General features: G+C 44.1%; 1 protein-coding gene across 1 annotated transcript in view; it reads left to right on the top strand.

Annotated features, from left to right (window-relative positions):
• The first annotated feature begins 2541 nt into the window (after positions 1-2541).
• LOC138446799 (ATP-binding cassette sub-family C member 4-like) overlaps positions 2542-23802 on the top strand; it is a 175207-nt gene continuing 153946 nt past the window's right edge. Inside the window, 3 exon segments of the mRNA XM_069602131.1 lie at positions 2542-3058; positions 12205-12315; positions 12867-12987. Of these exon segments, the coding sequence (XP_069458232.1) occupies positions 2985-3058; positions 12205-12315; positions 12867-12987 (306 nt within the window). The 5' untranslated portion in view covers positions 2542-2984.

Below are 23802 nucleotides of genomic sequence, written 5' to 3'. Positions count from 1 at the left end.
TGAGGCTGGCAGTAACCCTGTTGGAAGTAGGATGAGTGAGGCATCTGGAGCTCTGGCCCCTTGGCTCCAGGGCTGGTCTCCTCTGAACAGTGGAACATTGGATTTGAACATTTCTTCTAAGTATCATATTAGTGTATGTTCAGAAAAGAAGGCTAAGAAGTTTCAAAAACCCTTAATTAAAAGAAAAAATACAGCAGAAGCTGTAGGGACTGAATGTATTTGACAGTTTGGAGACACTAATTATGGTCTTGAGACAGTTGTGGGGACCAGAGAGAAACAGTCTGGGGAAGTATGACAAGAGAAGTCACTAGACTTCCAACTTCAGCAGGCAATTTATTCATCTTTGAGGTAGAAGTAGTAGCTGAACATTTATAGGGATGGAGAAATGTAGAGAATTTCAAAGAGAATTGGAAATCATGTGAGGAGTAATTATTTAGGTTGTTTGATTGCATTATCTAAGAAAGAGTTAACACCAGAAAGATGGGTAATTAGAATTTGACAGTTTTCAGCTTTGTCTTCTTTTTTTCAATAGAAAACTTCAAACACACATGAAATATCAAGAAAATAGTATAATAAACCAATAGCATGCCCATCAATATAAAATTGACAGTTTGCCATTCTTATATGTTTGAGTTATTAAAAAAAATTTGAATACAGTAAGGGTTTCTTTAAAATTAGTTTCTCCTTCAGCTTTATTGAGGTCTAATTGATGATCAAAAATTGTATATATTTAGATGTACAACTTGATGACTTGACATACATATACATTGTGAAATGCTCATCCTACCAAGCCAATCAATATATCTACCACACATCTTAATCATTTAATTTTTTCTCTCTTGTATGTTGAGAACTCCCAAACTCTACTCTATCAGCAAATGAAAAGGACACAGTACTGTACTGTCAATTGTAACCAAATTGCTATACACTAGTTCTGCAGGACATATTCATCTTGCATAACTGAAGCTAAAAGTCATTATTAATAGCATCATTTTAGCCAAGATACATGGGAAATTATCAAAGAATAATGAGGTGATCTTATTATAAGCCCCACAACCTTTGATCTTTCTTCATTTAGAATCAAAGGGAAGGGAAGCTGCTGAGCTGGTAAGACAACCACACAAATAACTTATCACTTATGAGTGGGAGCCCAAGATTTTATTCTCAGTCCTACAACATTGATTCATTCAGATAGCATATTCTAGACACTTTCCACACACTGACCATCCAACAGTGAGACAGTCATGCTGGACTTGGACTTGAATCCAAATCAAAATTCATCATCTACTGATTCAAAGATCTTGGAGAATGCTGTCCTTGAGTCTCATCTTTCTCATCTGTGAAATAGAGATAATACCTTCTTGAATAGGGCATTGTGGGAGTTAAAAGTGAATTAAGTTTCCCACAAATGCACATAACCTGTATTCTATAACATATTGCCACTATTATTCCACTAGGCAGTCCCTGAGCTCATGATGAAAGAAATCATAAGGCAATCTCTCTGTCCCAAATTCCTCTTCAAAGAGAACAGCAAAAAGCTCACAGAGGTCCCCCCACAATGTAACCTGTGAGATGCAAGACACCTCACATGTTGTGGCGATCTCCAATGACAGCATGAATTCATGTTTCAAAATCATTTGAAGTCTTCTAATCTTCTGTTACATTTGCTTAAGTCTTATAGCTCTACAAACATAATCTGTGCTAAATCCTGTTGTTGTCCATCATCAAATGTTTGGTGCCTGGTTTGTATTGGCCAAACCAAGGTCTTGTGCCCAATGTACACTGAGGTGATATGAACTGAAATGTTGGTGTTCTGAGCAGAGAAAAGTTTATTGCACGGGCCAAGCAAGGAGTAAGGATGCTCGTGCTCAGAAGTCTGGAACTCCCAAGTGGATTTCAGGGGAGGTTTTTTAAAGGCAGAATAGAGGAGAGAATGGGGAGTACTTGATTTAGCTCATGCACTATTCTCTGCTTGATGTTGAGGAGCAGGGTAATGCAACAGGGGTTATCATCATAAATCCTTAAGTTCCAGTTAATCATGGTCATGCAGTTAACTTCTTCCACCTGGCGGACTTTTCAGCATCTGCAAAACAACTCGGGAATGTGCACCAAACATATTATCTGTAGCCTTCTGCGAGGAGCTAAAGATTCTATGACTGCAGTATGGCTATTGATAACGTTTTATTTTTTTAATTACATGTTCACATTTTTCCAGTCATTAATTCTTGAGCCAGCCTTTTGTGATGCAGATGAGGCCTGGGAGACTAAAGATTTTCTACCAACAGGAGACAGGCAGAGGGCATGGGGTGGGGGTAGGATCTATCCCAGGAAGGCCCCACTGGGTTCTGCTTCATTACAGTTGGAGAACTTCCCACAGAGCCCTTGATTGGTCTTGATGAGGGCAGAGGGCCCAGAGAGAAGGCTGCTATCTCCTTCTGCCAGCTTTCTCCAGGTTTCCTCTGCAGCGCAGGGGGAACCTCTGAGCAGCAGAGATGGGCGGGGCTGAGCCTCCCATCTCCACCTTCTGGGTGAGTGCCTGGGCTCAGAACAGGAACTTCCAGAGTTTGCGGCCAGGTGCGCTCCTAGGAGCTGGGCTGGTTGTGCCTCACAGTCAGCCTGCTGCCTTTAACAAAGAGCTGATAACTTTGCCTCCCACCTGCGTGAGGCTTCTGGAAGTGTCTACCTGGGTGTTTCCTGATCCTGCAGCCCCACGCGTGGCACGCTGCATCCATCCTATGCCTGTGGCAGCACCTGCACAGAGTGGGTGCCTCAGAGGTGGACCCTGGAGGCTGCTCAGTCTTAAGAGGCGGACCTGGTGCACAAAGGGTGCTCCACTCTCAGAAGCAGGTGTTCTCAGGTTCCGGTCCAGTGGACCTGTGAGACCGCCAGAATCCAGCATCCCCGCCAGAGCCTCCAGGAGCAGCAGGAGCGCCACGGCCGCCTGAGCAGGGAGACCCCGGTCTGTGTCCGCCTTGGCCGGCAAGATGCTGCCTGTGTCCGCGGAGGTGAAGACCAGCCCGCTGCAGAAGGCGAACTTTTGCTCGCGCCTGTTTGTCTGGTGAGTGCCCTGTCTGAGCTGTGACATTCCACCGCGGGCGAAACACTGTCGGCTTCTGTTGGGGATCAAGGAACAAAGCGAGGGAGCAGTGCCTGGGAGCCTGGGGCCGGTGAGGTTGGGAGGGGTACCAAGGGACCTGGTGTCAGGGGAACTGAGTCTCCTTGCCTTGCTGCTCTTCGCCCAGCCAGCCCCAGAGCCTGAGAGCTGATGCAGCAGGAGCAGAAGGCAAGGAGGTTGCTCAGGGAGAGTCACCGCCCAGCAGGAGAAGGGACTGGGCTCCCTACTCTCCACCTTATCCAGTGGCCTCAGAACCACTCAGGAATTCACTGTCAGTTCTGAAATAAGCTCCAACTCGGCGCCCCCCCTGCCCCGCCCCCACCCCGCCCCACCAAGCAAGCAGCTTGTGAACAATTTTCTTTATCTATGTAGTGCCCTGCATCTTTGCCATCTTCCAATAATGTCCCCACCTTTTCCCATGTTCCTTAGGTGAACATCTGAGTTCCAACTGCCCTGGGCTCCCTCTCTCCCCCGTCTATGACCATGTCTTTCTTTCTGTCCCTCCTTCGCTCCCTGTGTGGTCCTGTATGTCCTGGTACCCAGTTTTGGCCAATTTCATGTGTGTACAAAACACTATTGTTTTTTATGAAATGAATGGGACATTATTCTGGAACATGTGTTGCTTTTGCCTGGGACACACGGTTAGGAGTAGAGTGTGTATTTGACCACAGCCCCTGGTCCTATTGTGAATATTTATCCCCACTTCTACCTTTGAGAACCAAACCCTGGGGATGGAGTCCCTGAAACCTTTGGGGTCTTATCCAGATATCTATTCTTCAGGGAAGCAGTACATGGTCTTGATGCAGGTGGTCCTGCCCAGGAGTCCTTTGGTCCTGAAACCACTGACAGGTCCATGAGCTGGGAGGAAACACAGAGATGAAAAGCACTGCAGAGAGCTGAAGCTCTTAATTGAAGTCCTCATCTAATAGCTGGGAATATAGATATGCAGGCCTGAACCTTTGGACTTTAATCACACTTGGGTGATTATTAGGTCTTTTGTTTCTGGACCCTAACCCATTTATCTGTTCCACAAATTCTGATACTTCTTTTATTGGACAGTCTAGGGGATCCCCAGGGGGATGGCAGCTCCTATGCTTGCTTGGATGGTGGTGTATTCAGTGCATGGAGCTACATCCCTTGGCTATTTGATTGCCCTTTAGAAAAGAGGGGCCTAGAAGAAGGAATATGTGTGTGGTTACCATAAATAATAGCAAAGTAGACAAATGTCTCCTTAACATCAAGTAGGGCAGGAAACTCTCAAAGCACATTCTATTTGTTGACTTTGAAAAGGTATGTGCATAGAAATGGAAGGTGAAGACTTCCATTTTCATTGGCACCCATTTCCAGCTTTTCTCCTGGGGAGGAAGGAGCTATTACCTCTTATTTCATGCTTGAAGACTCTGAAGCATAGAGGTTGAGTAGTTGCCTACCATCACACAGCTAGTAAGTGGTGGAGTGGGATCTCAAACCAGGAAGTCTGGTTCTGGGGTCTGTGTTTCTTGTGTATGTAACTGCTGTGCTTGCCATAGAATTGGTTGCCTGGACTTGTTCCAGGGTCCTGGCCCAGATTGAGACCCCTTATCATGATGGGGAGGTTCTTTCTCCACTCAGATTCCCACAACCAACAAGTAAACTGGTGGTGAGACTGGTAGAGCACACACTTTGCTCAATGACCAAAGAATGAGAAACGGAGACTTAGTTTGCAAGTCAACCTCTCAGCCCAACTGGGTATATAGGAGGGTTGAAGTAAAAGGAAGGGAATCAGGTTAAGAGAGGGAGGAATATTCATGGCTTACTCAATAACGTGGTGTGATTTGGACCTTAAATTAAGGCAGCACTCCTTTTCAGTCCTTGTATGAGCCCTTTGCTTTGTTGTCATAGTCACTGTCAACTGTAGTGGTCTGGTTGGTGTGTCATTTATCATGCTCATATATTACAGTGGATTCATAATGAGGCTCTGTGTCTATTAGAGGTTAGGTCTTCTGCCATTTGGGTCCTACCTAGTTCTAGTCAGTTTTTATTTTTTTCTTTCCTTTTATGAATGAGCCTGAAACTCAGATAAGAGAGGTTTGTTTTCATTCGAGGGAGGGGCAGGAATATATTTCTGGGGCATCAGCCTTATCTTTTTACTGCTCCTTATTACTGAAGGGGCAAAGGTTCATCTTCTGATCCTGCTACCTGCTAAGCGCAGGCATTGTCACATGTTGGATTCAGTTCAGTTCAGTTGCTCAAAATGTCTGACTCTTTGTGATCCCATGGACTGCAGCACACCAGGTTTCCTTGTCCATAGTGAACTCCTGGAGCTTGCTCAGACTCATGTCCATCGAGTTGGTGATGCCATCCAACCATCTCATCCTCTGTCATCCCCTTCTCCTCCCGCCTTCAATCTTTCCCAGCATCAGGGTCTTATCCAATGAGTCAGTTCTTCACATCAGGGGGCCAAAGAATTGAGTTTCAATCTCAGCATCAGTCCTTCCAATGAATATGCAGGAAAGATTTTCTTTAGGATTGACTGGTAGGATCTCCTGGCAGACCAAGGGACTCTTAAGAGTCTTCTCCAACACCACAGTTCAAAAGCATCAGTTCTTTGGTGCTCAGTTTTCTTTATAGTCCAAACCTCACATCCATACATGACTACTGGAAAAGCCATAGCTTTGACTAGACAGACCTTTGTCAGCAGAGTAATGTCTCTGCTTTTTAATATGCTGTCTAGGATGGCCATAACTTTTCTCCCAAGGAGCAAGCGTCTTTTAATTCATGGCTGCAGTCACCATCTGCAGTCATTTTGGAGCCTCCAAAATAAAGTCTGTCACTGTTTCCATTGTTTCCCCATCAATTTGCCATGAAGTGATGGTACCAGATACCATGATCTTCATCTTTTGAATGGTAAGTTTTATACCAGCTTTTTTCACTCTCCTCTTTCACCTTCCTCAAGAGGCTCTTTAGCTCCTCTTTGCTTTCTGCCATCAGCTCAGTCAGTCAGTTCAGTCACTCAGTCATGTCCAACTCTTTGTGACCCCAGGAACTGCAGCACACCAGGCCTCCCTGTCCGTCACCAACTCCCAGAGTTTACCCAAACTCGTGTCCATTGAGTTGGTGATGCCATCTATCCATCTCATCCTCTGTCATCCCCTTCTTCTCCTGCCTTCAATCTTTCCCAATGTCAGGGTCTTTTCAGATGAGTGAGCTCTTTGTATCAGGTGGCCAAAATATTGGAGTTTCAGCTTCTACATCAGTCCTTCCAATGAACACCCAGGACCGATTTTTTTTTAGGATGGACTGGTTGGATCTTCTTACAGTCCAAGGACTCTCTAGAGTCTTCTCCAACACCACAGTTCAAAAGCATCAATTCTGCACTCAGCTTTCTTTATAGTCCAACTCTCACCTCCATACATGACTACTGGAAAAACCGTAGCCTTGACTAGATGGACCTTTGTTGACAAAGTAATGTCTCTGCTTTTGAATATGCTATCGAGGTTGGTCATAGTTTTCCTTCCAAGGAGTAAGTGTCTTTTAATTTCATGGCTGCAATTACCATCTGCAGTGATTTTGGAGCCCCAAAAAATAAAGTCAGCCACTGTTTCCACTGTTTCCCCATCTATTTGTCATGAAGTGATGGGACTGGATGCCATGATCTTAGTTTTTTGAATGTTGAGCTTTAAGCCAACTTTATCACTCTCCTCTTTCACTTTCATCAAGAGGCTCTTTAGTTCTTCACTTTCTGCCATAGGATGGTGTCATCTGCATATCTGAGGTTACTGAAATTTCTCCTGGCAATCTTTATTCCAGCTTGTGCTTCATCCAGCCCAGCCTTTCTCATGATGTACTCTGCAGAGAAGTTAAATAAGCAGGATGACAACATACAGCCTTGACGTACTCCTTTTCCTATTTGGAACCAGTCTGCTGTTCCATGTGCAGTATTAACTGTTGGTTCCTGACCTGCATACAGATTTCTCAAGAGGCAGGTCAGGTGGTCTGGTATTCCCATCTCTTGAAGAATTTTCCACAATTTACTGTGATCCACACAGTCAAAGGCTTTGGTATAGTCAATAAAGCAGCAATAGATGTTTTTCTGGAAATCTGCAACCTTGCCTTATTCTCCCAATTTGGAACCAATCTCTTTTTCCATGTCCCGTTTTAACTGTTGCTTCTTGACCTGCATACAAATTTCTCAGGAGGCAGGTCAAACTGTCTAGTATTCCTGTCTCTTGAGGAATTTTCCACAGTTTGTTGTGATCCACACAATCAAAGGCTTAGCATTAGTCAATAAATCAGAAATAGATGTTTTTCTGTAATTCTCTGGCTTTTTCTGTGATCCAACAGATGTTGGCAGTTTGATTCTGGTTCCTCTGCCTTTTCTAAATCCAGCTTTAACATCTGGAACTTCATGGTTCATGGTACTATTGGATAATTTTGAGCATTACATTGCTAGCGTGTGAGATGAATGCAATCGTGTGGTACTTTAAACATTCTTTGGCATTGCCTTTCTTTGGGATTGATGAAAACTGAACTTTTCCAGTCCTGTGGGTACTGCTGAGTTTTCCAAATTTGCTGGCATATTGAATGTACCAATTTAACAGCATCATCTTTTAGGATTTGAAATACCTCAACTAGAATTCTGTCACCTCCACTACCTTTGTCCGTAGTGATATGTCCCAAGGGCTTACTTGCCTTCGCCTTCTAGGATGTCTGGCTGTTGTCCAGTGATCATACCACTGTTGTTATCTGGGTCATGAAGATCTGTTTTGTATAGTTCTGTGTATTTTTGCCACCTCTTCTTAATATCTTCTGCTTCTGTTACATTCATACCATTTCTGTCCTTTATTGTGTCCATCTTTGCATGAAATTTTCCCTTAGTTTCACTAATTTTCTTGAGAATATCTCTAGTATTTCCCATTGTAATATTTTCCTATTTCTTTGCCTTGATCACTAGGAAGGCTTTCGTATCTCTCCTTGCTATTCTTTGGAAGTCTGCATTCAGATGGGTATATCTTTGCTTTTCTCCTTTGCCTTTATGTTGTCTTCTTTTCTCAGCTATTTGTAAGGCCTCCTCAGACAACAATTTTGCATTTCTTTTTCTTGGGGATGGTCTTGATCACTGCCTCCTGTACAATGTCACTAATCTCTGTCCGTAGTCCTTTAGGCACTCTGTCTATCAGATATAATCCCTTGAATCTATTGTCATTTCCACTCTATAATCATAAGGGATTTGACTTAGGTCATATCTAAACAGTCTAGTGGCTTTCCTTACTTTTTTTGATTTAAGACTGAATTTTTCACTAAGGAGTTCATGATCAGAGCCACAGTCAGCTCCTGGTCTTGTTTTTGCTGACTGTATAGAGTGTCTCCATCTTCAGCTGCAAAGAATATTAATCAATCTGATTTTGGTACTGACCATCTGATGATGTTCATGTGTAGTCTTTTCTCATTTTGTTGGAAGAGAGTGTTTGCTATGACTAGTACATTCTCTTGGCAAAACTCTGTTTGCTTTTGCCCTGCTTCATTTTGTACTCCAAGGTCAAATTCACCTGCTATTCCAGGTATCTCTTGACTTCCTAGATTTGCATTTCAGTCCCCATGATGAAAAAGATATCTTTTGGGGGGTGATATCCTGTCTAGAACTAAGGTTCTAGAAGGTCTTGTAAGTCTTCATAGAACCATTCAACTTCAGCTTCTTTGGCATTACTGGTTGGGACATAGACTTGGATTACCCTGATATTGAATAGTTTGCCTTGGAAATGAACAGAGAGCATTTTGTCATTTTTGAGATTTCACCCAAGTACTGCATTTTAGACTCCTTGGTTGACTATGATGGCTACTCCATTTCTTCTAAGGGATTCTTGCCCACAGTAGTAGATATAATGGTCATCTGAGTTAAATTCACCCACTTCACCCCATTTTAGTTCATTGATTCCTGAAATATCAATGTTCACTCTTGGCATCGCCTGTTTGACCATTTCCAATTTACCTTGATTCATGGACCTAACATTCCATGTCCCTATGCAATATAGTTGTTACAGCATTGAACTTTATTTCCATCACCAGTCACATCCACAACTGGTTGTTGTTTTCGCTTTGGGTTAGAGGAGCAGATGTCTCCTGATTCCACTAAAATGAATCTGATTGTTATCAGGCTAGAGTCGCAATTGCTCATAGCCTTGGGTAAAGACCACCTGCCACTTGATTGTCTCAGTTCTCTAAGAGATAAAACTAATCAGTCAATTGAGGAATCATGGACCAAAGAGCAAGAGAAGGAGAGTAACTGTAAGGGGTTCTAAGAATGACCTTAGAAGCCCAGAGAAGCTGGGGAACCTTCTTTAGTTCCTGCCACAAATTTGCTCAGCCAGGCCCTTCTTGTTTTGAGTATTTGGCCAAGTGACCTTCTCTCTATTAAAGAAAAAAATTTATTGGGGTATAGTTGATTTACAGTGTTGTGTTAGTTTCAGGAGTACAGCAAAGTAAATCAATAGACATATATCCCCTATTTTTTTTTTTAATTTTTAGTTTTTTATTTTTTAAATTTTAAAATCTTTAATTCTTACATGCATTCCCAAACATGAACCCCCCTCCCACCTCCCTCCCCATAACATCTTTCTGGGTCATCCCCATGCACCAGCCCCAAGCATGCTGCATCCTGCGTCAGACATAGACTGGCGATTCAATTCACATGATAGTATACATGTTAGAATGTCCCCTATTTTTAAAAGGTTCTTTTCTTTAAAAAATATAAAGGCTATTACAGAGTATTGAGTAGAGTTCCCTCTGCTATACAGTAGGTTCTTATTAGTTATCTATTTTATATATACTTCCCTGGTGGCTCAGACTATAAAGAATCTGCCTGCAGTGCAGGAGACCTGGGTTAGATCCCTGGGTTGGGAAGATCCACTGGAGGAGGGCATGGCTACCCACTCAGGGATTCTTGCCTGGAGAATCCCCATGGGCAGAGGAGGCTGTCGGGCTGCAGTTCATGGGGTTGCAAAGAGTTGGATACATATATAGTAGTCGATGTATGTCAATCCCAGTCTCTCAATTTGTCCCTTCCTCCCTGCCCCCCTGGAAACCATAAATTCATTTTCTACATCTGTAACTCTATTTCTCTTTGGTAGATAAGTTCATTTGTACTGCTTTTTAAGATTCCGTGTATAAGTGATACCATATGATACTTGTCTTTGTCTGCAAGTGGTTTTCTCTGGCAATTGGGATGTGCTCTCTTCTATCTGACCACTAGTATTAACATAAAAACAGCAGGAAATGGTTGCTGGGGCATAAATTCCCCCTTGATCAGCCAGCAGGTAGTCAAGAGCTTTGTAGTGGTCAAGTGTCATGTGGGCCAGAGGGTCTAGTGAAGATTTTGTCATTCTAAGGTTAGAACTGGGTTCTCTACTTACCTAGGCCAGTCTCTGACTTTTTTAAATTTATTTTTTTTTATACTTAGGTTATTATAAGTTCTTTCTCATGCTAGGCTCACCGGGGATCTTACAAGAGTGAGGACTGCTATTACCAGTCCAGCTCCCCTCCTGACTAGATGAATGGCCCCTTTGATTCACAGGTTGTGCGAGTGTAATTAAAATTTGAATGTAACCTTGATCTGGGTGTGAACAACCTATAGCCCAGTGTCCCCTGGTAGTTTTTTGGAGACACTTGATGGCCCAACATGGGTGGCCCTTACCACAGGGACCTCGAGGAACAAACATCCCTCAGGGGCACACACACTGTCCTTGAATTTTATTGAGTCTTGTTTAGGCTCATGGTGGCGCCCTTCCATCCAGGGTACTTGCACATGGCCAGGCCCCTCCATGTTTGGTATGATCCTGTCCCCAGAGCCCTTAAGCATGGTAACTATCTAGAGTCGGCCATGCCTGTAGGTAGAGGGCTCATGATGAATGGTTGGTTGGACCCCCAGAAAACAGGGATTTGACTAACACAGGCCTTTGCAGGAGTGTGGTGGCAGTGGGCAACCTTGATGTCCCCGGGCAGAAGCCTGGGCGTGGAGGAATTAAACCGTAGTTCGGTGATGCTGTCAGCTGTTAGTGCAGTTCCCTGAAAGTCTGGCGGGCTGTATTTATTCCTTGACTGAGGCTGATGGTGACAGATCCAACGGTCAGTAAAACTTCAGCCCTTTTGCATGTCTGAATGTTACTTTAAAAATAAACGAATCTTCCAGGGAGTGATACCGAGGAGGACCATAAGAAAAATCAACTGCATTTTAGTTGGGAAGGTATTACTTATCTTGAGGTTGTCTTCAGAAGGTTGGGTTCAGAAAGAAGCTCACATGAGTGTTCTGGCTGAGGGGAGTCTGACAGGACTGTAAGGAATTCAGGGTCCAGAGCCTGTTAGACTCGGAGTGTTGTGTCCATAAGATAATTCCTGTAAAAACTCCTCTGTGTTGACAATTGATCTGAGGAGATCTTGAGACCTCAAGGTTGCAACTGCTTTGAATATCACTGGTGCTAAGACACTTCAGTCATGTCCAACTACAACCCTAACTGGTGGGGTTGCACCAACTGGTGGACTGTAGCCCACCAGGCTCCCCTGTCCATGGGATTTTCCAGGTTTAAACACTGAAGTAGGTTGCCATTTCCTTCTCCAGGGGATCTTCCCAACCTGGGGATTGAACCAGCATCTCTTACATCTCCTGCTTTAGTAGACGGGTTCTTTATCACTAACCCATGTGGGTATCCTTCAATCTGATCCATTTCAGAAGATTTCAGTCCTCAGTAATACAGGAACATATCTGCAGCCTTACCCACGATGGCCATTCAGCTCTATTCTGCATGCCTGAAACACCGTTACTTTATTTTGATTTCTAAACATATTTTTTCATTAATAATTAAAGCAGATGTACAATGAATGTTCAGTAGGCCACAAACAGGCTGCTCTAATTAAGTTATGTAATATATAAGCCAGCATGACTTTCCTATACCTAGAATGTATGTGTGTTTGTAACCATATATCTAATTTTCCCCATGTCTTTATATATTTAAAATGTAGACTTTTATTTTCTTTTTTTATCAATGTCCATGAATGTAGGTTTCTAATTAGAGATGTGTAATTTGGATATATGTCACTCTCCTTTTAATTTTTAACAGGTGGCTAAACCCCTTGTTTAAAATTGGTCACAAACGGAAATTAGAACCAGATGACATGTACTCAGTGCTTCCAGAAGATCACTCCCAGCACCTTGGAGAAGAGCTGCAAGGGTGAGCACAGGCAGCAGGGAGGAGGAGAGGGAGACTGAGAATTTTCACGTGGGGCTAAAGGTGCATGTGTGTGGGGGGGGGCTTTGCTTCTTCTGGGTTCTCCTGAGGCTCCTCCCCTGACACTGCATGTTCACCCCCTCAGGCTGACCCCGGGCTTAGCCCACTTTGGAGGCTGAGGGAGCCCGTGTTCCCTGTGTATCTGTGGACATGGAGGGAGCCCGTAGCCATGGCCCTAGAGGCCGAGCTCTGTCCCCATAGGTGGGGTCCCTGGAGGAGGGAATCTGCCCTCCTGAGCTGCTCATGACCTGTGAGTCCAGCAAATCTAGGCAGGAACTTGTTTCCAGAATCTGGAAGTTTTCCCTCAAGGCCTGTTTCTCTGGAGCTTCAGAGTCTGCACCGCTCATCTTTCAGAAGCCCTGTGAGCAGGTAGCCGGCATCTATTGCGCAGCCGCAGAGCGCCCTGTAGCACAGGCTCATCTCCCACTCTGCCCTCCCCTGTTTTCCCTTTGGTGGACACGCTGTTCTTTACTGTGCTTTGTTTTGTATCACAGGCACTGGGATCAAGAAGTTAAGAGAGCCCAGAAGGACGCACAGGAGCCTTCCTTAATGAAAGCAATCGTAAAGTGTTACTGGAAATCCTATTTAATTTGGGGAATGTTTACATTTCTTGAGGTAAAAGATTTTCATACTGTGCACTGCTTTTTGGTGTATGTACCTCAGTACTGAGGTGGACGGGATGGGTGGGGAGAGAGGCCAGTAGTCTAAGGTCTGAGGATAAACCCTCATGGAAACATGATAGAGCTCAGAGGTTGTATTTATCTTTAGAATGGCAAGAAGTGGACTCCAGGGGTTACTATTTTTCAACTGATTCAACAGTGTTGTGGAAGGATGGCCTTGAAATAAAAGACATTTTATATTATGGTAGAAAGTTTCTGGTGTTCAGTATAATGCTGACTGATCTTTGACCAAAAGAAGATGCAACAGCCTCAGGCAATATGTACCCTGTGATTTACAGGAAGGGAAATTGGACTCGAGCCCAGAATAATGTACATTTTATGGCTCATTTATAGTTTAACAGTCATTTATAGTTTAACAAGGTAAGTATTGTTACCTTGACCAGGTCACATCTGATAAATGCTTTTCTAAGAAGATACCATCGCCGTTCCTCTTTCAAGGGAACAGAACCCAGGGCCCTGCATCTGGACTGTAGCCACCCAGAACTCCTAAGAGTGCACCATTCCCCAGGTTGCCCCCTTCCCCATGGGCTGGCACTGTGAGCAAAGCCCCCATGGGGAGGAGCTCCAGCTTCACCGTGAATTCTGTGTACCCTCCACACTGCTTTCTTTCCCTGGTTGTGGGAGCAGATTCCTCGTTGAAGGGGGATCCTGATAGCCTGGCATTGGCAGAGGGTGTAGGAGGGAATGTGTAGGGCAAACCAGAGGCAGAAAGCTGTGAGGTCAGTGAGCTCCATGACCCTGAAGATCCTGGTTCAAGATCCCCCAGAGGACAGTTCACCTGGGGACACAGTGCTGGCAGCCCCCTATTCTGGCTGAGCCTGCTGGAGGTCTGCTGCAGACCCCCCTGGGTGGCTCATGCTCTCCGTGGTCCCTTGGTGCTGCCGTAGGGACACAAGCGGCCTGTGAGTGTGTGAGGGCAGGAGGGATGGAAGATGCAGTTGCTGTGAAAGGGGTGTTTTAGGTGGAGAAGGTGTGAGCTGTTGTCAGTCCATCGTGTGGAGCTGAGGCGGGTGGGCCAGGTGGTTTACAGGCGGGCATTGTGGTTCTTGTTTAAAAGTTGTGCTGGACTGAAGGGCACTGCGGGCAGTGGGCAGCTGGGCAGGTGAAGTCCACCCCACACAACTGGAGAGATGGAGAATCTGTCAGCTCCCAGGTGACTGAGTGGTCCTAGGGGATGGAGTTCTCACTGATGTTATAAGAGGACTGGGCATTTTGCCAGAGGGTGGGACAGGTATGTGGGGCAGAGTGCCACCTTTGAGAGGGCACTGACCACCTAAGTACTGCAGTGTCCTGTGAAGGGCTGGGGATGGGAGAGGGAGCAGGAGCCCATCAGGCTGCCCCTGCCCTTCTTTGTCCCAGGTGCAGCTGTCCAGTCATGGAATTTCCACATAGTCACAGAAGTCTGTTTGAAATACACAGGTGGCAAGCTGGTGTGGCCTGTTTGTTCAGGATTTCCTGACCTCACACAGCAGAGCTCTCATGAATTCTGCTTATCAGGAACCCCTGGGGCCTTGGTGTCTGCCTGTGGCTCATGCCAGGTGCCTAGTTGGATGAGTGGCCTCCGGGTTTAAATTTGGATCATATCCTGGAGCAGGTCTTTCTCTGCTGTCCCTGGTTCTCTAGTTTCTCTTTGGTACCAGATGCTAAAGAGTCTTAAAGTCAGGTGGGTTCAAAGCATAGCCCATGTGGCTGGGTTTGAATGGAGCTGTTGGTTTTTCTTGCTGTCCTGGGCTGTTAGCCCCGTGAGTGGGGTCACTAAGCCTTGCATGGATCCCATCCTAATATGAGCCCTGGATCTTGGCTGTGGCAGCTCATGGGAGAAGCAGACATAGAGGGAGAGGCCGCAGGATCTGGGGTTCTTCCTGAGAGGGAATCCTCCCCACTGTGGTGCTGGGAGTGTTGATTTCACAGTTGTACAGCCCCAGTAATGCTTCCTGCTGGGGATCCAGGAAGGCCAGGCCTGGGGCTGCATAAGGTGGAACTGGAAGAGCCCTGGGCCCTTTCAGGAGGTTGGTCGCTGGGTGGTTATGGCAGAGAAGAGGGGAGTAGAGGACGTAAATTTAGGGGCTCATCTGTGTGCTAGTACTACTAGTACTAGTAGCAGTGCTAGTTAGCTAAATAATTGATTTCCTGAAGCAACTACCTGTGTTGTGATCAATTTATACTGCTTGTTGTTCTTTATATTTTAGATGGTGGAAATCTAAACTCAGCCCAGGATTTTCTAAAACACAAACATGTTTCCTTTTTTTAATCTCTGGCCCTCTTTTAATCCCTCAGGTGCACAGAATGCCCCGTGGATCATCCATGATCCCAAGCAGTGTGGTCTTTCCGCCCACAGCATGAGCAGGGCCTCATAGGTACTCCTGGAGGCACCAGTGGGAGAAAGCAGGGTGACACCAGTCCAGAGTGAGGCTTTTAGTGTTTTAGGATTTTGAGATGTGAAAACCTCTGTCCTATGAGAAGGGCTTCCCTGATAGCTCAGCTGGTAAGGAATCTGCTTGCGATGAGGGAGACCTGGGTTCAATCTCAGGGTTGGGAAGATCCCCTGGACAAGGGAAAGGCTACCCACTCCAGCATTCTGGCCTGGAAAATTCCATGGACTGTTCTGTGAGAACTGAGGAGTATTTCTTCCTCTCAGAGAAAGGCTGTGGAGCACTTGCCAGTCACCCCTAATTAGAACAGAACAGCTGGAGAGCTCCCAGCACCCCTGGCCCCTGTGTGCACCTCCATGGGTACTGTGGGTGGAGAGGACAGGTCCCCACACACCCGGGGCCCTCACGGTCGAGAGGAGGAGCCTGAAGCCTCTGCCTGGGCCTGAGTCACAGAGACCACCTCCCCAGGTCATCAGCGCTTCTCTCTGAGTGGTGAGGTCTCCATTGCTGGTGTTTAAGTGGGGTGACCTCAGAGAGCTGGAGTGGGTTCACCCAGTCTCCTGAGAAGGGAGGAGTGGCTGGCTGGGAGTTATGTCCTCTTCCCAGAACTGTTAGATATGGCCCAACTTTGTCCGGCCATTTGGCCTTTGTTTGAAGCCACTTTTGCTAATGGTCTCTGGTCCAGGTGGAGGCTGTGGGAAGCCCATGTGTTTATAAATCCTCACTTTGGAGCTCAGTTGATGGGCAGGAAGTAAACAGAATTCTCTGTGTCCCACAGTGGGCTTTGTGCCTCAACTCACGGCTGGTTCCCCAAGAGCTGAGCGGTCTTTGCATTTATTTCCCAACCCGTTCTTCCATGTGTCCCTCACTTCTGCTCAACCCAGGAGGCTGAGGAGTGGCTGCTGGTGGCAAAGATACTGTGGGCTGAGAGCAACCACTGAGGACCACACAGCAAGGGAGAGGAGGAGGGGACCTTGAGCCAAGCAGAAGGAGACCTGCCGAGCATACCTGCTGTGTGTGCCCTGTTGGTTCTTGAGAGCATAGCATTAGCCCTTGCTGCTGCTGCTGCTAAGCCGCTTCAGTCGTGTCCAACTCTGTGCGACCCCATAGACGGCAGCCCACCAGGCTCCCCTGTCTCTGGGATTCTCCAGGCAAGAATACCTGAGTGGATTGGCATTTCCTTCTCAGAGCATCTTCCCTACCCAGGGATCGAACCCGGGTTTCCCACATTGGAGACAAACGGTTTAACCTCTGAGCCACCAGGGAAGCCCAAGACCTAATAAAATACAGCTATAAAATGATAGGTAGGCTGTATAAAAGGAGAAGGCAATGGCAACCCACTCCAGTACTCTTGCCTGGAAAATCCCATGGATGGAGGACCCTGGTAGGCTACAGTCCATGAGATCGCTAGGAGTCAGACACGACTGAGTGACTTGACTTTCACTTTTCACTTTCATGCATTGGAGAAGGTAATGGCAACCCACTCCAGCCTTCTTGCCTGGAGAATCCCAGAGACAGGGGAGCCTGATGGGCTGCCGTCTATGGGGTCGCACAGAGTCAGACACGACTGAAGCGACTTAGCAGCAGCAGCAGCAAGGGCTAATGCTATGCTCTCAAGAACCAGCAGGGCACACACAGCAGGTACGCTCGGCAGGTCTCCTTCTGCTTGGCTCAAGGTCCCCTCCTCCTCTCCCTTGCTGTGTGGTCCTCAGTGGTTGCTCTCAGCCCACAGTATCTTTGCCACCAGCAGCCACTCCTCAGCCTCCTGGGTTGAGCAGAAGTGAGGGACACATGGAAGAAAGCATTAGCTTTTAGGTGTCAGTAATACCCACAGTCTTGACCCTGAGTTATAAATTGGAGTTTTATATCCATCTTCTTTTCTTTTTCTAAGCATATGTAAGTTTTTAATGTAAAATTAAAAGAATTTTTTAAAATTGAAGTATGATTGGCTTACAATGTTATATTAGTTTCTGGTATACATCATTAGTGTTTTAATAATTTATATGGTACATGATAAGTTTAGTTACCAACTGTCACCATGCAAAGTTATTCCAATATTATTGAATATATTTCCTATGCTGTATATTATAATCTTGTGATTTATTTATTTTTTAAACTTTTACATATTTATTTTTTGTCCCCAATCCCCTTTTACTTATTTTATAAGTTGGAGTTTGTACCTCTTAAGTTCCCTCACTTGTTTCACTTGTTTCCTCCACCCACCTCAATCCATTTTCTTTATGTAGTCAAGGAGGTAGGAGACTCTTTTTAAAAGATTGTGTTCATATTGGTTAAAAATTTTAGCAATCTGCTTAGAAGTGAAACTTTAATTGCAGTCTAGAAAATTTGGCTTTACACATGACTTTTCTCAAGAGTTCTTATTCCACTGTGACCACCTGTGAGCAACAATGAGTTCTCCAAGCCCTTTGTGAATCCAGCCTCTGCCATTAAGAATAGAGTAAATCTCTTATCAGGACTTCTAATAATAAAAATGATGTAAAACCCTTGTTTTTATGGTGGTTTCAGAGCTCTCTGCACTGTTGTAGCTCGTTTAGCTGTCCCAGGATTCCTCCAAGGGAGGCAAGGCCGGTATTTTCACAAATAAAGACCCGGAAGCACAGGAGGGCACATGATGGGCTTGGGGTCATGTGACTCACAGGTGGCCCACCTGGTCCCTGAGGCTCAGTGTTCTGACTGCTAGATCCATGTTCTCTGTGTTCTGTTCTCTCCTCCCACAGCCTCCACTGAGGCTCAGAGCCAGGAGGAGCTGCTTTTCTAGAAACAGCTCTGTGCTTCTCTGTCAACTGCTTTCTATAGTGTTTTTTGTTTATTTGTTTGTTTTGTGTTTAATTTCCTGTAGATTTTTAAGAACATTTCAAAAATACAAAAATAGAATAGACTGAAAATGTAGCACAATGTGTCACTCCAGAATAGGGCTCTCTGGCAGAAAGATTGTTGTGCGTTGATTCTGTTTTTGAGAAATAGACACAGGAGAAACTCTGAAGACAGAGTAGAAGTTATTCTTCTGAGGAACATTTACACTGATAAAGGAAATCTCCATTTGTAAAGGTGTTTCCCTCTCTGTACCAGAAAAAGAAGGATGGCTGTAAGTCACAGTAGAATCCTGTTGAAGGACAGTCTTCAAGAAGGATGAAATCTGCTTAACAAACCCAACCCTACTGTGGTTTAAGCTGCTTTTCCTATTAACCTCTCATTGGCGCTGCATCACCTTTTCTTTTGTCTTTAGAGGGAGATGGCATTTAAGGTGATGGCCTGGGAGTTACTCCTCAGGGAGTTACTCAGTTCTTCTTGATATTTCGCATGTGTATCAGAAATACACATGTTAATAAAATTGTTTGATTTTCTCTTGCTATTCTGTCATTTATTTCAGAGATCCTCAGCTAAGAATGCAGAAGGGTAAAGGGAACTAAGCCCCTATATCACCCTAAGTCAGCTTCAATAATTACCATAATGAGCAGTCTTGATTCATCTGAAACTCACCCTCACTTCCCAAGATCATTTTAAAGCAGTTCCAAGCCATCATATCATTTTTATCCATAAATATTTTAGTATGTATCTTTAAAAGATATGGAATCTCCCCCACTAAACATATTTAGCATAAACATTATTATTATTATTCATAAATATTAACTTTAATATCATTAGTATCTAGCCAGTGCTCACAGTTGTCTTTTTCCCCTCTTGTGTTGGAAGCAGTATTAAATAAAGTACACTTGGCTGACACAGGTTATACAGATTGCCTTTCTGTTCCCCTCCACCTCGTGTCTCTAGGTTGTTTGTTCTGTAGAGATTCCCACAGGCTGGATTTGGCTGATCGCTTCTCCCCCTGTGTCAATTAACTTGTTCTTCTGGCACCTTAGGTTGGTGTTTAGGTCTAGAAGTTGGATGTAGCTCATTTGGATTTTCTTCACCCCTTTCGTCTATGTAGGAGGTAGGGTTGTATATATCCGTTATAAGGTACATAACATCTCGTGTGTTTGTGTGTGTGTGTGTGTGTGTGTGTGTGTGTGTGATGTTGGAGCTATTCATGATCCTCGCTCAAGGTCCATTAATTTATTAAGGGTTGCAAAATGGAAATGTTTTAAGCTCTTTGGTTAAGACTCACCTATAGTATTTATAGGGAGAGTAGACTCTTGAGGAATCTATATGCAGGTCAGGAAGCAACAGTTAGAACTGGACATGGAACAACAGACTGGTTCCAGATAGGAAAAGGAGTCCATCAAGGCTGTATATTGTCACCCTGCTTATTTAACTTATATGCAAAGTACATCATGAGAAACGCTGGACTGGAAGAAACACAAGCTGGAATCAAGATTGACGGGAGAAATATCAATAACCTCAGATATGCAGATGACACCACCCTTATGGCAGAGGTGAAGAGGAACTAAAAAGCCTCTTGATGAAAGTAAAAGAGGAAAGTGAAAAAGCTGGCTTAAAGCTCAACATTCAGAAAACTCAGATCACGGCATTCGGTCCCATCACTTCATGGGAAATAGATGGGGAAACAGTGGAAACAGGGTCAGACTTTATTTTTTGGGGCTCCAAAATCACTGTAGATGGTGACTGCAGCCATGAAATTAAAAGACACTTACTCCTTGGAAGAAAAGTTATGACCAACCTAGATAGCATATTGAAAAGCAGAGACATTACTTTGCCGACTAAGGTCCGTCTAGTCAAGGCTATGGTTTTTCCAGTAGTCATGTATGGATGTGAGAGTTGGACTGTGAAGAAGGCTGAGCACCAAAGAATCGATGCTTTTGAACTGTTGTGTTGAAGAAGACTCTTGAGAGTTCCTTGGACTGCAACGATATCCCACCAGTCCATTCTGAAGGAGATCAGCCCTGGGATTTCCTTGGAAGGAATGATACTAAAGCTGAAGCTCCAGTACTTTGGTCACCTCATGTGAAGAGTTGAGTCATTGGAAAAGAGTCTGATGCTGGGAGGGATTGGGGGCAGGAGGAGAAGGGGATGACAGAGGATGAGATGGCTGGATGGCATCACTGACTTGATGGACGCAAGTCTGAGTGAACTCCGGGAGTTGGTGATGAACACGGAGGCCTGGCGTGCTGCGATTCATGGGGTCACAAAGAGTCAGACATGACTGAGAGACTGAATCGAACTGAAGTGAATGGAGATGCAGAGGTCAAGAACAGACTTGTGGGCATAGGGAGGCCTGGCGTGCTGCGATTCATGGGGTCGCAAAGAGTTGGACGTGACTGAGCGACTGAACTGAATTGAACTGAGGTGAAAATAATTTCAGTTTTTAAAACCTGTTTTCAAAATGATGAATTGGTTCTCCTCTAGTGAAGAGAGGGGCTAGTGAGTTTTCATGGTTGTTTGTTTGGTCTGGTTTTGTGAATGTCAGTTTGATCTTATGGATTTAAGCATTGGACTGATCTGCTTCAGTCCATTTCATTTGTTATGCTTGTGGCAACCTTTGGCCATATTTGGGCAGTGGGAGTATATCCAGGTTGGGTCCTAAGTCTTTTGCACATACTCTAGAAGTCTTGGCTAGTTTTTCTTTTCTTTCTTTTTTCCCTTCATATCTTTTGTTTTTGTCCTTTCTGATATGACAGGATATTTCTAGTTCATTTTGTACAGCATTTGCTCAGCCCTGGAATCATCCATTTCTCCAAGCAGCATTGTCTTCTTTTAGTATGAAATGGTATTTAAAGACTATAGTCTGGGTACTGGAGAAGGCAGTGGCACCCCACTCCAGTACTTTTGCCTGGAAAATCCCATGGACGGAGGAGCCTGGAAGGCTGCAGTCCATGGGGTTGCTGAGGGTCAGACACGACTTAGCGACTTCACTTTCACTTTTCACTTTCACGCATTGGAGAAGGGAATGGCAACCCTCTCCAGTGTTCTTGCCTGGAGAATCCCAGGGACAGGGGAGTCTGGTGGGCTGCTGTCTATGCTGTCGCACAGAGTCAGACATGACTGAAGTGACTTAGCAGCAGTCTGGGTACTAAAGGAGCTTATTGCTCTTGGTTATTGTTTCTTGCCTTTTTTCATTAGACAAAGTTAGAATACATCTTTTAAGGTAAACAAATATGTTTCTATGGGTGTTTCCAATCCAAGTCAGATGCAGGACACTAGTGTTTTTACTTCATCTTATTGTGCTTACATCTGTATCTTTTTCTCCCATCTTATATTCTCTGTCCCAAGTCTAAGCCCAATTCTTATTGATATCACATAATTATTCATTTATCTTATAATGTGACTTCTGAAAACATTATAAGATTTATCTTTTTGCAGTTCATATTGTCTTCATGTGGGTGTATGACACAGAGAATGTGTTTTCAAATTGTTTTGTTTAAAATCACTTTTGATAGTTCTTTTTTGTATGGCTCTGTGAACCAACAGGATGTGTAGATGTTGAGGTACTTTTATTTAAATTTACTTTGAAATTTTAGAAATTGCTTTTTAAAAAATTAGGGTTAGTTCTGATGAGATGGATGAAACTGGAGCCAATTATACAGAGTGAAGTAAGCCAGAAAGAAAAACACCAATACAGTATACTAACACATATATATGGAATTTAGGAAGATGGCAATGACGACCCTGTATGCAAGACAGGAAAAAAGACACAGATGTGTATAACGGACTTTTGGACTCAGAGGGAGAGGGAGAGGGTGGGATGATTTGGGAGAATGGGAATTCTAACATGTATACTATCATGTAAGAATTGAATTGCCAGTACATGTCTGACGCAGGATGCAGCATGCTTGGGGCTGGTGCATGGGGATGACCCAGAGAGATGTTGTGGGGAGGGAGGTGGGAGGGGGGTTCATGTTTGGGAACGCATGTAAGAATTAAAGATTTTAAAATTAAAAAAATAAATAAATTTAAAAAAAAATAAAAAATAAAAAATTAGTTCTTTTATGATTATAATTCTGTATAATGTTTTCATGATTCCAAAATCAAGACAAGGCTACTTTTAAAGAAGGCTGATATCCTCGTTAGCTCTATTCTAATTCTCCTTCTCCTTTTAGGGATAACTTTTCAGGCTAATTTTGACTCATCTTTTTATTGATGTTTTTAAATATAGTTTTATCTGAAATTTTATTTTTCCTACTGTGCAGAATGAAAATTTCAATACTGTAATCTCTGGACTTGGGTTTATAAGGATTTTTCTGGAAGCATGAAATGTGCCATGGAACTTTGAATAAAACTCTGTGATCATCGTAATTCCTTCAGAGCAGGTCTGTAGCCATTCCAGGCTCAGATGCCAAGACAGTTCAAGAGTGGAGTTTAGCAGATGCTTACATGGGGTTAGTTTTTGCATCCAGAATCTTTCAGGGAGAGGAATCTTCAGGCTTCATCACTAATCAGTTGAACCTAAACCAGTTTCTGGAGGCTGGGCTCAGGCATCAGAGTGCCCTTATCCTCACCCAGGTGATGCTAAGGTGCAGTCAGGATGAAGACCACTGTGTTAAAGATGAGTGAAGGCTAGGATATCCAGAATGCTGGTGGGTATGATTTCCCAGAGTCACTGCTTTTCCTCCTTATCTCTGGATTTTTCTCAACTCCACTTTAGAACTCCCCCAGTTCTAAACATTAGCTGCCTGTTCAATTTTTTTCCTACAAGCTCACTTGTTTCTGCTTATATGTTTCACTCAAGTGTTTTTCTTTGTTAGCTTGTTTCTATTTTTGTGTTTTTATTTCCATGAATGAGATATGGGGAAATTGGGTGAGAAATGCTTCAATCACATTAACTTGGCGAAGGAATTCTATCCACTGCAGAAGTTCTAATTTCTAACCTAACCCTGTAAGAAGTTATTCTAAGAAGCAAAAGGTGGGACCCAATATCAGGTGCTTTCAGGAGGCTGAATACCAAGGCCTCTGTCAAGAAATGGCTACCACAAGCTTCCCTGGCAGTCCGGTGGTTAAGACTCTATGCCCCCAGTGCAGATGTGAGGGTTCTTGATCCCTGGTCAGGGAACTAAGATTCTGCATGCCACATGGTGTGGCCAAAATAAAAAGTCTGCCTCAGAGACTCAGACTCTCAGAGAATCCTGAATAATGGATGTTGTGGTATTAACTTCAGCTCTTTTAAAGATCCTTTATGATTTCAGAGTTGTGAAGAATTCTTGTGAAAGAATAAGAACTATATTCTCAATTGATGTGTGGAAAGAATATACATGTGATCATAGATTTATGTCAAAGAGGAAGGGTTTAAGGGACAGTGTTTGACCTTGTTCCTGCTGATCAAGAAAATTTCAGTATGGTTAGCTTCAAGGTTGATAATGAATATTTTCTCAATTGTTTTTATTTCTTTTTAGTTGACAGTGAGAATCAGGAATGTACAGATGAGAGAATTCCTTGGTGCTGTCTGCCCACACCAGTGTACATGT

Source organism: Ovis canadensis, chromosome 10, assembly GCF_042477335.2.
Source record: "Ovis canadensis isolate MfBH-ARS-UI-01 breed Bighorn chromosome 10, ARS-UI_OviCan_v2, whole genome shotgun sequence".
Classification (NCBI taxonomy): domain Eukaryota; kingdom Metazoa; phylum Chordata; class Mammalia; order Artiodactyla; family Bovidae; genus Ovis; species Ovis canadensis.
Note: the sequence above shows the minus strand (reverse complement) of the source record. Positions and strands in the feature narration are given on the sequence as shown.